This window comes from Montipora capricornis, chromosome 4 (assembly GCF_036669925.1).
Source record: "Montipora capricornis isolate CH-2021 chromosome 4, ASM3666992v2, whole genome shotgun sequence".
In the NCBI taxonomy this organism is placed as follows: domain Eukaryota; kingdom Metazoa; phylum Cnidaria; class Anthozoa; order Scleractinia; family Acroporidae; genus Montipora; species Montipora capricornis.
Genome location: NC_090886.1, coordinates 35012512 through 35028957, shown reverse-complemented (window position 1 = coordinate 35028957; position 16446 = coordinate 35012512). Strand labels below are relative to the sequence as shown.

At 38.5% G+C, this 16446-nt stretch overlaps 3 protein-coding genes across 4 annotated transcripts in view; 1 reads left to right on the top strand and 2 right to left on the bottom strand.

Moving 5' to 3' along the window:
* The window catches only part of LOC138044653 (putative uncharacterized protein DDB_G0285869), a 9116-nt gene extending 5239 nt beyond the window's left edge, over nucleotides 1-3877 (bottom strand). For both annotated transcript variants that reach the window (XM_068891115.1, XM_068891116.1), the window contains exons 1-3: nucleotides 3458-3877; nucleotides 1685-1804; nucleotides 404-586 (exon numbers count right to left, since the gene is read on the bottom strand). In XM_068891115.1, coding sequence (XP_068747216.1) covers nucleotides 404-586; nucleotides 1685-1804; nucleotides 3458-3802 — 648 coding nt within the window. In that variant the 5' untranslated portion in view covers nucleotides 3803-3877. The remainder of the gene's footprint in view (nucleotides 1-403; nucleotides 587-1684; nucleotides 1805-3457) is intronic.
* Nucleotides 3878-4160: 283 nt separating this feature from the next.
* Nucleotides 4161-6331, top strand: LOC138046356 (tropomyosin-like). The gene has a single exon (XM_068893008.1). It carries the CDS (start codon nucleotides 4248-4250, stop codon nucleotides 4977-4979), a length of 732 nt encoding a protein of 243 aa, XP_068749109.1. The 5' UTR covers nucleotides 4161-4247; the 3' UTR covers nucleotides 4980-6331.
* A 4568-nt stretch (nucleotides 6332-10899) lies between these two features.
* On the bottom strand, nucleotides 10900-13981 carry LOC138046357 (large ribosomal subunit protein uL23-like). The gene is made up of 4 exons (XM_068893009.1): nucleotides 13913-13981; nucleotides 12123-12705; nucleotides 11725-11794; nucleotides 10900-10958 (listed from the first exon to the last, which is right to left on the bottom strand). Exons 1-4 carry the CDS (start codon nucleotides 13929-13931, stop codon nucleotides 10944-10946), a joined length of 687 nt encoding a protein of 228 aa, XP_068749110.1. The 5' UTR covers nucleotides 13932-13981; the 3' UTR covers nucleotides 10900-10943.
* Nucleotides 13982-16446: the final 2465 nt, after the last annotated feature.

Genomic DNA, 16446 nt, shown 5'->3' with positions numbered 1-16446 from the left:
CAGCTACATTATCCTTAAAAAAAGTATAATTATTATGCTCACCCAAACCCTTGACCTATTGTTGGAAATAGTTACATGTAGCAACTGCACAAACCTATTAAAATGGAACACTTCATGAGACATTGGATATCAAAATTGGGTGGGCATTCAATTCTCTTACTATCCAAGTTAGAGTTCTGTAAGGTAAGTTACAGACCGAGTTTTTCTGTTTCTTCTCTACATGAAAATCAACATGATATAAAACCCTTCTTGGTTTGCCCAGTTCACTTTCTCAAAACCTTTTTTATTGTACTCTGACTTACTTTAAGGAAATTATTTTTACTGGACAGGTTTTCTAATATTATGATAATCATTGCAGAGCCGGAAGGGAATAGTATTTTTGATTGTAGACTGTGTAATGTACCTGATTTTTCTTGAGAAATGCCAGAGGGGGTGGTGGAGGGGCAAGAACTGGTGGAGGAGGGGGTGGAGGTGGTGGAGGCGCAGGTGCATTTGTTGATGGATGACTCACGCTTCCTTGCTTCAAAGATTCTTGTCCATTTGTTAACGAAGTACATGAGTTGAGATTATCCTCCCAGTCTCTCTTCTACAAGAAAAGGAAACATACACTGTACGAATATCATGAAATAACTCTGTTGTCAGAAGTAAGGAAGGGCGTGAAGTGTTGCAGCAGTGAGAAGTCTTCCTTTGCCTCTTGCGTCAGAATCATATAGACATTGTAATCTTCTTAATCGATCAATCAATCAATCAAATGAATCAACTTTATCTCCTCATGGTTAATATTAAAGTATCGATTACAAAAAAAAAAAAACATGATGCAAAGATCATAACTACTTGTGTACAAATGGTTGAGGTTGAAGACCAAGTCAAGTTACTATTCAGTACTCACATCTGATAGATAGAATTACAACCATTGACTCAGAGGTAAAGAATGCACAAACCCTCAAAGGTTCTGTCCACTGGTAGGTGCTTCAATCTGCATTCCTTTGAATATTCCAGATTTTATTGGCCCAATCAGAATGTGATAGGTCCAGCCATGATGCTTGGTGCATGGGCAGGGCTTATGTATGACTCAAATAGGGTAGGGCAGGCAACTTATTAAAAAGTGTTCTACTGACCTAAGTTTGAGATATAGGAGAATTAGCCCCAATTTAAGGTCCCTAAGCAACCAACCCTCAAAAGATCAAGTTGTTAGTACTAAATAGCACCTTATTGTATCCAGTGGTAACACTAAAGGTAACTTTACGTGACTCTTCCAAAGGACAAGTGAACCATAGAGATTTTCCCTTTTCAAGACTCCTTTGTGGCTCATCAAAAGGAAGAATTCACAGTCTGAGAACAAGGCCGCAGAGTTAAAAACCGTGACAAAACACAGCAACTGACCACCAGGGACTGTCTGGATTATTTATTTCGCAAAAACATTTTTTTTTTATATCACAGCGATTATCAGTCACACACCCCCCTCAACGTTTTTTTTTTTCATCTTTCCAAACAAAATTTGGGTGGATGTCAATCAAATGTTTCCATGACAATATAGCCCTGTTCACTTGGTGGCAGTCGAATTTGTCATGGAAACACTTGATTGACGTCCACCGAAATTCGAAAAATGAAAAAAGGTTGTTGAGGGGCATCAGTGTGACTGGTAATTGCTGCAACAGTAACTATTGTACATGGGATGATGTACCTTATGGCGTTCAGCCTTCAGTAATTTTACTTCTTTTTCAAGGTTTTCCATTCGTTGTATGATCTGTTGAAACTCGCTTTTCCCGTCTGCTTTTCTTGAATGGTCTTTCTCTGACAAAAACTGTATACATTATAATAAATATATCCTTGCTTGTCATTTAGATTAAAGAAGGGAATCTAAGTAATTTTAAAATGTGCAATTTAAGAGTTGCCTTGCGGCATATGGGAATAATAATTATTATAGGCCGGCTATCTTGTATAAAATTTAATTTCAAGCAATTGCTGGTAACTGTGTATAGGTTGGCACATACATGTACCATGTAAATCAATTGAATAATTTTTTTTTATAATAAATTATTGTCTTTCAAACAAATCTGATTCACTTAGAATTAATCAGCTTATACTCTGTATATCGTACCAGATGTTTTCAGGCTGAAGAATTAGTGACAGGGAATAAAATTCCCAAATATAATTGTACACCCTGTACAATAACAAGGTTTAATAATAATAACAAAAAAAAAATTAATTTGCACTTGTTGGATATGAGATTGATTACGGCCGACTGGGTAGTACTTACCTTATTAGAATTTACTGTCTCATATCCAGAGACTACACAACTTTATTTGGTGAAATTTTCAATCTTGGATATCACCTTTTAAGCTGTTCTGTCAATTAAGCTGTTTTGTAATAATAATTAATATTGAAACAGTTTAATTCAATGAAAATACTGGTATATAATATTATATTATTCTATTTGTGCTTATTGGATAGGAGATTGGTTATAGCCAACATGGCACAAGGCGCCTCATTGCCAGTTTGCTATCTCACATCCAACACAGTCAGGCTCATGGAATAGTAATGTTTTGTTATTATATATAACCTTGTTCCATCATTGCCATCACATTTGTGGTGGTTGAAAAAGATGCTAATGGCCACCTTCTGATCATGGTAATTTAAAATCAATATGATTGTGAGTGCGAGTTTGTTCTGAACATGCGCACTCTACAAGAACCTAGCCTCAAAGGCTAAATGTGAACGCTCAAAATGAGAGAATCAAATTATTGTTTTGGCACCAACAATGCATAAACGATGTAACAATCGAGGATATTTCAGCGGCAGAGATTCTTAATTAGGCCAATGAATCAAATAAAGATCTTTCTGTAAAGATGATGGCACATGGTTTAACATTGTGCATCAATTGATGACCTACAAACGTTGAACGTTGCATCGTCTGCTTTTTAAGACAGAAAAACGATTAATTGATCAACGTCATTCAATAACAAGAGAACTGGGGTTCCCACCCCATACTTCTGCTCCAAGACTATCATGTGATGGAATGATCACATGACCAGTCCTACCTCTCAAGAAGATGGAACTTAATGTGACATGACATTCAACTGATCACAACTTGTTGAATGGAATATTTAGCGTTTGTCTCTATTTTTGTACAACAATAGTTCAACATTTCTTGGACAAGAACTACAACACTAATTAAATTACACGTAGATAAATTTGTTACTACTTCTTCTTTTAGAACTATGTACCATTTCCCTGCTAACAGTGAAATTGTGGCGAGGGCCCTCGCCACAATTTCACTCGTCCCGACTCACTGAGAGCCTGGAATAGGCTAAGCAAACGCAAAAAGAGAAGAGACCAGTCTGCTAGCAGGGAAGTTTGCACCATAAATAAGAAATAAACAAAATACACATCAAACAAGCTATATTGAAATAGTTTTTTCCCACAACACACAATTTATATCTTTGGGAGATCATACCTCGCCGAGAGTTTGTAGACCACAGCCAAAGATCTGTTTAAGCCAGTCAAGCAGTAGGAAAACATTTCTGATGGAGCTCAATCTTCCCAGCTTGTTTGAGCTTTGAAATATCCTCGAAAAACTTAAAACGCGAGGAAACATGGCCCTTATTCCACAAAATTTGACTTCGTTCGGACGACAAGGAAATATTAGTTCTTGTTTTGCCTTGGGTGACCCAGATTCCTTTCCTATCTTCGCACTGCGGTTAAATCCTTTGCCTTGTGTTTTTCTCCTTTTCCTCTGTCTTTTCGAAGTTAATGTACCCAATACTTGCTTTGTTTGTTTTCGTTTTTTCCCCATGACCATAATTTGGACAACCGCTTCGATTCGCGATCGAAACTCGGTATTTTTTTGTTATGTTCGAATTTCGCCTCCCATGACGTTTTCACCAATCACATTTGATTTGTCGGTTGCAAAGCACGATCACAGCATTGACTCGGTCCAGACTCTTACCCTTACGTTTTCTTAGTCAATATTTGGTTTCCTTTTCGGAGCAAAAACAAATAAAACTTCGTTTTTCAAACAAAACGCTTCAGATACAAATAAATAAGACAAAAACACAGTGAATGTAACGCTGTTTATTTCTAAAAATAATCACAAATTTCTGATGCCATTGTCAACCACAAACCTTGCTGGTCAGTTGTCACTGTCAAAGGTCACGCTCTCTAGAATCTTCCTCGTTCACAAGGGTGTGTTCGGGTTTGCTCTGTGAAGAAATCGACTTTGTTTCGAAATTCAGCGAAAAAAAAAAATGTCGAACGTAATGGATAGTCTTATCAAGAAAATGCAGGCCGTGAAAACTAATACTGATGTAGCCCTAGAAAGAGAATATAATGCAAAAGTCGAGCTTAAAGCGCTGAACGAGGACATATTTTGCAAGGAGAACGAAAGGGCAGCTTGTGAAAGACGCTTGCAATTGCTACGTCTGAGATTAAAGGATGTCACGGCCGAAATAGAAGAAAAAGAAAAGACTCTTACAGAGGTCTCAGAAAAAGCTGAGATAGAGGGACAAAAGGGGAAAGACTTGAGTTATGCTGAAGTTGAAACGGACGAGCAATTGAGATCGATCGAAGCCAAAGTACAAGAAGCACAGTCTACCGCGGAGAGTTCTCAAATGAAGCTGAATGATGCACAACGAAAGCTCACAGTTCTTGAAAATGAGGTATCACGGGCCGAAAAGCGGTTAGATACAGCTTTCAGGCGGATTCCGGAACTGGAACAGATTATTAAAACGGCTGGTGAAAGTCTCCGCAAGTTGGAACAAGGTGACGTTTTGGCCGGCGAGAAGGAAAGCGACTTCGAACAGAAGGTGAAGATTTTAGGAGAAAACATAACCGCAAAAATTAAGGAATGCGAAGAGTTCGAGAGAACTGAGGGCAAAAATCTCCGACGAATCAACGATATAATGAATGACATCGAAAATTACCAGGAAAAGAAATGTAGACTTCAAGATGAGTTTGCCGCCATAGGCGAACTTGAATGAAGGTGCCTGTAACTATCAAACTACAAACTTGTTGAAACGTCACTTCGTGATGAAGAGCGAGCCGCACTTAATCCAGCTTATGATCATAAAAGCACAGGGACGCCTTCATTTAGGATATCGTGTTCAAAGTTGTGTTATTTCCTTATGCTTTCATTCTTAAGATTTTTTTTTCAAGAAATATTAAGCTTAATTGAGATGCTACTCAAGGTTATTGCTTGTTTATTGTTTTAAAATCGTTCGTTTCTAAAAGATTTTCGGTCAAAAAAGTAGATTAGTTGTTCGACTACCAGATACTTGTGAGCTTTTCCCACTTGAGTACGTCATAAGAAAATAATTTTATAAATTTATCCAGTTGGGATCACACAGTTCCAGAAGCTTCATGTTTGGTGACTAGTTGGTAAATAAACCCCTTCGGGAGGCTGGTAAGTCGGCTGATAATGTCCATTGTCCAAAAACTGAATAATTGGCCGAGAAGCGAAGCTTGCAAATAAGCAATTATTTTAGGGCAAATCTTTACGTTTCCCCTCATTTTTGTTAATTTATGGCTCATTGACTCAGGTCACCCAGGTAGTGTTATACATTGTGCACTGGAGATATTTCTGCCACCTTTGATGGTTTTGGAACTATCATTTTGGTGGTAACAATAGAATTAATCATGATAGATAATTATTACAGTCTACTCAATACATTTACCTTGGTTTAAAAATGTTGTGAACAATAGCAATCAATGTACCGGTATTTGACAAATTCACTAATCCTCAGCCCATTCCGGGATTGTTTGTTGTAAACCAGCGAGGGCCAAACCTCTTAACCAAACAATGACATTGGAAGTGGCTTAGAATAGTGTTATTGATATTGCCATAATAAAGGCTATTATTCTGTCCTTTAATTTCGAACTTACCATTAACCCTCTGGCTCCTAAAGGATTACCCATTGACACGTTAATAATTTTGCTTTTCACTAAGACAGTAAAGTGGCCATTTTAGAAGGCAAAGGGTAAAATAGTGAAGCAGAAGTTTCTCTAATAAATGGGGAGCCTTCGATTGAAATTAAGGTAGGTACCGTAGGGTTGATTTATAAGTGCAAATGCATCGTATAATATAAGATTTTTTTGAGAAAAACCTCTGACTAGGGAAGGGAACCAACAAACTCAACCTGCATATGATATTGTTTTCAGGAATGAAGCCAGGGACACATCGGAGAAGGGTAAAATGGTTGTGCCATTTTGTAAACCCTGCTTCCTAACATACATTAACTTGTTAACAAGAACATTACTATTGACATTTGCTAGGGAACATGTACCTATGCCTTACAAAGTTCCAAAGTGATTAAAAGTAAGAAATTCGTCGAAATTGGCTAGATTTATGGTAGGTTACAAGACATCTGGTGGCATTGTGGGATGCCGCTGTTTGTATAAAATGTGAGGGTTGGTTTCAAATGTCGCTGATCTCTGAAGCCAACGAAGAGTCACAAGGGATGTGAAAAAAGTGGCAAGGAAGGTTATTAATTAAAGTGTTTTGAGAAACAAACATTTTCTTTGTGACTTTAAGCGTTTTCATGGGGACCAGGGACTAGCCAATCCCATCTTCAAAACTTATCTTCAGGCCACGCGTGCATAAATTGCAAAACACAAATGCCAGAAATTTCAATCACAAAAGCCAGGTAATATATAACTTGAGTAACAAAGCAGTTTTCAAATTTTCCTTATCTTAATATTCCAGTCACTGACGTTTTCAACAGTTTTCTTATAGCGTTTATAACCAACTCCAAGCATGTTCATGAATCAATCTTGTTTGTATGTGCTGACAGTCAACAAAAGCAGTACATTAGTTACATTTATGTAAGGTAGGAACTGGAAATGAAGGAAAGAGGTGTAATATTCTCACGTTTATCATTCTTGTTTCAAACAGGGTTTGTGCTCGATTTTGCCTATAAAATTCCAGGAGTATTCAAGGAGTTTTCAAGAACCAGGAATTGAGTTTTCAAGGAGTCTAAGAAATTTGCTATGCCATACATAGTATTTCATTGTTTTCTTTGCTGAAAAAGTCAACCTTGACATTCCTTATCACATCCTGCAAGTTAAGTGCATGCACAGGCATTTTAATTTTAGGTTTTAATGTTTTCCTGATAGTCAATTTTGGGCTCAATTTTTGAAATGTCTCTTTAACATAGCGTGATACAATCTCAACAATTTTCACCCAAGAAAAAATTCAAGGAGTTTTCAAGCAGTTTTCCACAAAATCCTTTTTTTCAAGAGCTTTTCAAGCACCCTTGAAGTCCAAAATTAAATCCCAGGGCTTTTCAAGGACTTCAAGTGGCACAAACCCGGTTCAAAGGATCACTTGGAGCTCAAAGGATCACTTGGAGCGGACTAAGATCACTTCAGGACCACTTTTTTATGGCAATTCAGCCTGAGAATGCAGTAATTCAAAAAAGAGAAGTGGTGTGTGTGTTGGGAAGTCTGTGTGAGCTTTTCCGATTACCTTTTGCGCAAATACATGTTTATGTTTACACGGACAGTATCAAGCCAAGAGCTTTGTGATAGACACATGGCTAATTACCATATGACTACAATGAAAATGGCACTCTAGTGCATTTTGAAAGTGGTCTGCCTTAAGACATCCCAAGTAATAAATCACACTAGATTCAAAGTTGGCCAGGGTAGCTGATGGGATTTTAAACCCACATGAGTATGGTAAATCAATGGTTACTCCATTATGCTTTGGCTGTGAGATCAAGCGCTTTTCTCGAGCAGTGAATGATTCACTATTAAAATAATCCCGGGATAACATATCCCACCAGATATGCAGGATGTATTGTTAATAACAGTTCTGGAAGTGTCACACTTCAGAGGCAAAAGTTTAAGGAGTTTAAGAGGATGGTGTTAATACCCTTTGGCCCCCAACTGGCCTGGCATTTTGAGAGGGAAAGGGTTAACTGGTATGCGGTGAGATTCTCAAAGTGTCGTGTACTAACTTGACTGAGTACAATTTAGGTAGGGCCCAACTTTTCTGAGTAACAAGAGAGTCCTATCACTTCAATGAGGTGAATTTGTAAAGAAATTCTCACACTAGGAATTAGCATTGTGGTTGATGGCCATATAAATAGGGTTTTCTTGCAAGGAAATTCATGGCCATTTTCTCAGAATATAAAATGGTGGCCGTAAAAATTTTGCTCTACTGTCAAGGCGATACTAAATTTTCACTGGGAAAGAGTTTGTAGACTGTTATTCACAGTAGTCTATAGGTTTGTTTTCATTCCTGTCCTTCCAAAAGAATTTTGGAGGAAAATGGTGAGAAAATCTCACTGGCACTGGAACAAGAGGCAAAGCCACAAGTGGAAAAACGAGAGTGTGAGAGAAGCAAGCCCCCAAGGGTCATGGTGCGAAAAATGAAAGCCTGCAAGGATAGCATTGTTTCCCAAATACAGCAAGTTCGTCCAAAAACACAGCATTCTGATTGGTGAAAAATGACAGGTCCTGTTGTTATGCAGATGTAATTCCCACTAAAATTTCAGTCATGTTTGTTGTTCTGCTCAATTTCTATGGGATAATAATTTGACACATAGACCTAATCGGCTAACTCAATGTTGTACCCAATTCAAATCTCCTGGGACGAAGATTCTTTGTGTATTGTATTTGCATGATAATGTAGCATAATTTTCATGTCAATTTTTAAATGATATGGAAATACCTGGAACAAAACGTTTTATTCCCAAAGGGTTTGCATCAGGTACAACATTGAGGTAGCCGATTAGGTCTATTGAGTTAGAGAATCGTCAAATTTGACACCTATCCTTGCTGGCCCTCCTTTTTTTCCTCGTTGGATCGTCTCAGACCCCTCACAGCTTTGCCACTTGTTCCCAGAGCACCAATGAGAGCCATTCTTTTATCCTTGAAATGTTCAACATCCTATCCTTCCTACCTTTCAGTTAGCTTCAAGTCTTGGAAATACTTATGACTTTTTTTTTTAATTGGGCTTGCACCTTTTAGGTGTGTTCCTGGATATAAGTGTCCTCTTCTCAGTTGAAATCCATTTAGAATTGCACTTACAAATCAAGTAAAGGTACTGACTTTCACATTCAAAATAATTTAAAATAGACATGCCAATTATTGCTCGGTTCTGACTGGTGAAAACTAGCACAGTGGCACAAATTTGCAACACGAGTGCAAATTACAAGTTTACAGTTGAATGAATCGGTTGAATGAACTTAAACAAAAATTAAAGCATCACTGTCAAACTTTCACTTTTGATTTCCTGCCTCCCTTTGTTTTAATGTACAAACTACATGTATTACTAGGAGTTTCAGTGTGAAAGTGAGTGCTGGCGTGGAAACTGGGAGCAAAGACTGGTATTATTATTATTATTTTTTTAAATAGCTGCAACTTTTGTGAAGAGGGTACCAGAAATGTGTGTGAAAGTATTAAAAGAGCGAAGAAAGGTGTGCATATCTTTAGCTTGTAAGGCAGGCGTTACTATTTTATAAGTAAAGGGATCATTTTAAAACAATGGCATGTCAGTTCATAATTTGAATTTAAACTTCTGTTCTTATGAAACTTCTGGCCCCTTTTCAGCAAGTTACCTTTTGAGAAATGCTGAGCGTAGTTGAACAAACGTCAATTTACATTTATTGTTGTGCTTAAGAATAGACTGCGAGCTGGCAGGTCTAAAATACAGGTCACATTCCACAGGTCACTCGTGGCAGGTCAATGTTTTACCTTTTTGAAAGTAACCCAAAACCCTCAATTTGGCTACTCCTAGACCTAAAAACCAACCTTTGGCCTAGGGTTACCCAAATTGAGGGTAAAACAATGACCTGCAACAAGTGACCTGTGGAATGTGACCCGAGTGTGTTTTAGACCCGCCAACAGCCAGCAGTCTCTTATTTTTCTTTGACATAGGAGAGCGCGGGATTGCGTGACACGGCTCATTTTTTTCCACTGGCATTTGCGTAAAATACTAATTTCATCCGTCGTGCGTGGCTCCGAGGAAAGAAGGATGACTGTTCGTGGTCTAGCTGGAGAACTGATTTTCTCTTCGCTCAACACCTGAAGACGTTGAAGAACAATTTGACTCAATGGTCAAATATAAGAGGTTCAAAAACTGAACATGTATGGTTGAATGATGATCATGACGACCCACTGAAAAAGTACTCAACTCTAAGGCTGTGAGGCTGTAAGATTCCCTTCCACGTGCATGTGACATCATCACTGGTATCAATACCCCAGATTATAGACATGATAACACCGCAATCGACTGCGCACGCTTCCGATATTACATCCCACAAATTTTGATTTTTTTTCACTAATATCAAGAATAGGCTGCTTCCTCGCTAAGGCTCACCAGCAACTAACAAGTTAAGATACTGATCATCGCAGTTATTAATAATTAACATTACTTGAGCAGTAATTCAGGCTTAAACCTGTTCAATTCAGGCTTTTTCATTCGCTATAGCTCAAGCAACGATAATAATCAGAGGTTTCATCAGAAGCCGGTCACCAGCGGTACCGGTATACTGCCATCTGTCAGAAATTTGCCTCTCGCCGCCAGCTACTCTGCCTTGATTTTCACTCAAACCCTTGTTAAAGACAAGAGTGACTGCCACTTACATTGATTAGCCCAGACATGTAATTCAAAAGTTATTGAAACCCCTGTTTAATAAAATTAATAACTGCAATGATCAGCATTTTAACTTGATTTTCTCTGCAGTTCAAATAATTATATAGGGCTTTGATATTAAATTTTGTCATATTATTTGCAAGTAATCACATGATTTGTCAAGTAATTAAGTTTAAAAAAGTATTTGCGATTCTGTTAGCCATAGCCATATTCCGCTTGAAATCATGTGATTAACTACAAAACAACAGATTGCTGTAAAGAATGTGAGCATTCTTAACGGAAAAAAAAACCACAAACACCAATTTAAATTTCATTCAAACTTTATTGCCCTTGTCATGCAGCCCACTTATATGATTCCAATCTGCAAATAAAGATGGAAATTAATTAAAAGAATGATAAGAAGAACTGCAGTCACAACAAAGCACCCAAACTAACCTAAACCACAGAAAATCAAAAAGTGTCAGATACAATACATGCACAAGTATGCCAAACCAATCCACTGTAAATCCCATACTGTCCGGATATTTATCAAATCCAACTTGGGAAATTACAAAACTCTTACACAGGAGATGTAAATCTCTGAGATACTGACTGTGAGGCTTTAAATGACTATTGAATATTAGGGTATACTCTGAAGAGGTCAATTTTCCTGAAAATTTATCTTGATATAAAAATTATTTTTACAAAGCAGGGTTTTCATTGTCAGAAAGAGCAAAGCTCTGTTCCAACTAAAATAGCCACTGAGAGAAAAATTCTCGAAGTAAAAGTCTGCTTACGAGCCAAGCGGCGCATAAGGCCCGAGCTTATCCCGCTTTCCACGACATGAAGTGACTAAGAGTATTTCTACTCCCCCCTGGATGGGATGCCAGTCCATCGCAGGGTTACCCCTGGCATTAAATTCGCTGGTACCCATTTATGCACCTGGGTGGAGAGAGGCACCGTGAGAGTAAACTGTCTTGCCCAAGAACACAACACAATGTCCCCGGCCTGGGCCCGAACCCGCACCACTCGATCCGGATTCGAGTGCACTAACCATGAGGCCACCTCGCCTCCCAAAAATTCTCATAGTAAGCCCGAGAATTCTCCATGCTCTGCTGCCTCAGAAACACACCGATAAAGCCACTAACCTTATTAGCCACATCCAGAGCATCATAGTCAGGAGCTAACCTGACATAAGCCTTCTTCTGTCCATCAGGTCTAAACCAAAAAAGAGAACATGTTGAACTGCAAACTGAAATGGACACCAGCCAGTACTAGCACATCCATCGGAAAGATATTTTATTTAACTTTAAGATAACATAATAAATTATTTTTTTTTATGATGTGACACAGGCATACTTGAACAAAAAAAATTCAAGCTCTACTATGAAATGTCAAATTTTTCTTGAACTCATAAACTTTAAAATACTTTGGCTTCTGGAATTTTCACTTGCTTATGTAAATTTAAACTCATTTAAACTTATGTAAATAGTCCACAAAAATGTAATTAGGGAAAAAAACAATGTTTTGCGAATGATGCAAGTACCTGATAAGAGTGTTGACCTTGGAGGCATCAATGTCATACAATTTCTTGACAGAAGCTTTGATCTGTGGTTTGTTAGCTCTGACATCAACAATGAAGACAAGTGTGTTATTATCTTCAATTTTCTTCATTGCGGATTCTGTTGTCAATGGATGCTTTACAATGGCATAGTGATCAAGCTTGTTGGTCCTGGGAGCAGAACGACGTGGGTACTTGGGAGATCTTCTTAGCTTCAGAGTTCTAGGGCGGTGGAAATGGACTTTGGTGTAAACCTTCTTTTTGATAGTTTTTTTGACACCCCTAAGAATGGTCTTCTTTGCCCTTTGGGCCCTGGAGGTTTCACTTGCTTTGGCAGAACCTGCTCTTCCTTTGGCAGAAGCCCCACTTGCTTTGGCAGAAGCTGCACTTGCTTTGGCAGAAGCCGCACCTGCTTTGGCTGAAACCCCACTTGCCTTGGCTGAACCCCCACTTGCCTTGGATGAACCCTTACTTGGTTTGGCTGAAGGACCACTTTCTTCAGCAGAGGGAGAACTTGATTTGGTTGCAGCCCCACTAGCTTTGGTTGAAGCCGCGGATTTTGACTTTGCTGAAAGGAAAAAGATGTCCAAGATTAGTTCAATTCCAGTTTATACTTATAATTCAAATTAACGTTTATTGCAGCAGTGGTCAAGTTCTAAGGCATTTAGTGTTGTTTAGTCTTAATTTATTAGCAGAAACATGGTATACCTTACTGTTCAACAGCCCGCATGACACATGACATCACATGAAGGTTGGGGGGGGGGGGGGGGAAGCATGTTTCAGGATATCAGATAATGAAAAAAGGGGACAAGGTCGAAAACAACAACACACACACAACACACACACAGTAGCGTCTCTTGCATAACATTCTTGTTAATAAACAACCATGAATGAGGAATGAAAGCTCTTTATTTGTACTGTACTCAATCGCCGATGTTAACTTTCTAGATCTTCTTTGAGTTTACTAAAGTTGATGTCTAAGTAGCCCTGTTCACATTAGACCTAGATTATGGTCGAATTAAAGATGAAATGGGTTCACATCAACTAATTGCAGTCCCTGATTATAACTGGATTATAATTACTTCAAAACAACCTCAAAGGGATTGTTTGCAGTAATTACAATGCGTAATTGAACAGAAAGACGAGCACGTGGTGGTATGAGCAGACGAAACTTCTAATCGCTTTATGGAACGGAGGTTTGGATTTGCCTTATATTGTCGGAAACTATCCTTGGTTGATCTCTTCTCGCCTCAAGCACATGATGGTGATGATAATCGTGGCAGCCACGTGATACAGTGCCATTTTGTCTCACACTACGAGGTTACCCTGCGTATTGTATTTGAATTTTTGCAGATGTGAACAGAACCATAATTTCATAAAACTGAATGGAGTATGATCTTTTGGGATGATAGCCTGATATGTACTTCAGTTGATCATAATCAACGTTGAGTGTGAACACGGCTTTAGAGTTACAATTCATCACCTCTTAATTTAAAACACAAATGATTAAAAAATACGAAAGTCAGCTAACATGCACGTAGAACAGAAAAGTGAAAAATAAAACTAAAATAAAACTCGGCTAACACGCACGTGGAATAGGTCAGAGAACATTGATACGATTTCATAGGTTTTAAATGCTTTTAAAGACCGGCATGATTCTTTAAACGCGCCGAGTGACCATCTTTATTTACTATTAGCACTATTAAATGCCAATAAGTCAAATAAAAGTACATAATTTAGCGGAAACATCCCGCTTAAATGATCCGATGTCTTACCCTTCTTCTTGGGCGCCATGTGTAATCACGAAGAGAGAAAGCGCGAATGTGGGGAGGACCCCTATGCATCCAGGGCTTGCCTGTGTAACCTTTCCCCCAGGAACGCCTGTAGCTTTTCTGCATCTCTCTTTTTCAGTCTCTTGGAATCATTGCTGCTGTCTGTGAGGAACGAGGTGACTTTTTCTACCTTTTTATTCTATACGAGAATAAAAACCGATTTAAGAGAAGAATCGGTTTGATCGAAGAGGAAACGGAGCGTAGTTTTCAGCCTCGAGTGTCAGAGGCTCAAGTCCCCGCGATCGGACATGTACCACCGTGAACCAAACAACCAGTGGTCACGCAGGGTACCACAAGCTAAACTTTCGAGAGAAAACTGTCGTGGAGTGCCATGGGAATAAAAAGGCAGAATTATCCAGTTATTTTTCAAGTCTGGCCTCTGCAAGCACTTCACTCTCACTACATAAGCAAGGTATGCTTTTCTATCATTTTCTTTTAATTGAACCCCTAATATTCATGCGAAATGAATGTCGAGCCTTTAATTAATGGGGTGGGGTAAGGACGGCTTTTCAAAAAAAAAAAAAATGAAGGTCAATATTAAAGGGTGCTGAAATTTGTCCATCAAAGGCCACAATACCACTGCCATCCTAACCTGTGGTTTACAAAGCAGGGTCAATGGTACTTTGAGTGTCCAAGTGGAGGTTCTATCATCCTGGCATCAAGCTGCATTTGGTGTGTGGGGTCTCATTCAGATAGGACCATCACATGCTTGCCCAAACAGAGAACTCCTTGCTGCTTGTGAGCAGCAGGGCGGGAGCACCAGAGGAGCAGGGATGGCAGAATGTGGGTTTATCGATGTCCCACAGCTTTAACAACAAGGGTTGTGAGACAGTGATTATAAACGGTATCTTAAAGGGTGAGTTTACATGAATCGATACTACAATTTCCTACAATTTCCTAGGAATTTGCATGCTTATCGATAGCTACTACATGTTCTGCAAGGGAGTAGAGAAAACTGTAGAGGGCACGTTTTTAGATAATTCCTTAGCTTTATTCACATATCAGATTCTATGCATCATTATGAATTTGTACACTCGCAGAGAATATTCATCTATTACTGTTCAAATGCTACTACAATGGAATTCGCGTCATTCCTATCTAATGGTAAGCCATTTTAAGACATTACAATTTTCAAATATCTCTTTTTAACATATGCAAATTAACCAAGTGATGACATCATAAACACAACATAATTTTGATCAAATAATTATGATGAAAAAAGATATCTCAGCAAATTTGTCTCAGAAATGCTTATTTCTTTGCAGGAAGATTCTAGTTGTTGTGCTCCACAATATGAGCATACCAGTTTTGTTACCATGGCAACATACTGGATTCCAGACCTCCCTGATATTAAAGGCTTTACTGCCCACCTTTGTCGTTCTACTTTGATATTTGCCAATGGTACCTCATCTGCATGATCCTGCAAGCTTATACCTAAATATGTTTGGTTGAGTTTTGTGGCCTTGTTGAATGTTTTTCAAGTGTAAGATCACCAAGAATATTAAATCAGATTGGAGAGGACTGGAAAAGAGTGAGTTGCCATGGCAACCAATCTCTTCATAACCATAGGTATGCTGCTTGTAGAAGTACATGTACTAACCTACCAAGTTTCAATGGTTTCTGCGTCATTAATTGACCGAGTTAGCTCTATTTAAATTACGTACTTGATGTTGCATTGGGTTGAGTGAATGATGTCATCATCAGTCCTGTGAATTTGCATATTTTACACATATTTCAAACTTAAGTATCTCTGGAACCAATGCAGATATTTCCAAATGGTAAAAGGCATTTTTAATCTATGTGATAAACCTAAAAACCCCAGAGATACTGTACAAATTTGATGATAGTAGCACTTTCAGCGATTGTAGAATGTATCGATGGATATCCTATCAAGCTATCATTTGGTGTGAGTCATCTGATGTTTTATCTTTTCATACTTGATAGCTTAGTACTGCATGATTATGGTCGATTTTAGGGTTTAAGTGTTGGAATGAATTGGGCTAGATGTGCGATTGTCAAGACGTTTGTTATGTGCCAAAGGATTTATGATTTACTGCACTTAAATATGCTCACCACGCACCACGCGAGCTACCCCTGTAATTGTTGAACATCAGTGGAGGATGTCGCAACCTCTAGAATCTTAGCAAGTACAGCGACTTCACTTCATAGACCTTACCCAAGAAGACTTGAAAGTCTCATTATTTGCAGATCAGTAAACTAAGCCAGCACTTTCTCCTTAGTTATTTTAAGACCCTGAGTGGCAGTCTGGTTGGAGCTTGAACCACAAAGTAATACAATGCTCAACGAACTGAGCCAACTGGTCAGCAGTAGATCCATAACATGACAAGAGAGTCAGGTGACCTCTACTCTCGTTTTCAAAATGGTAGTCGATGACTTCAACAAAGTTCGGCCTTTAGACAGACTAAACTTATCTCATAAAGTCAATTTCATTGTTTTCTTGAGATCATCAGTTTTTT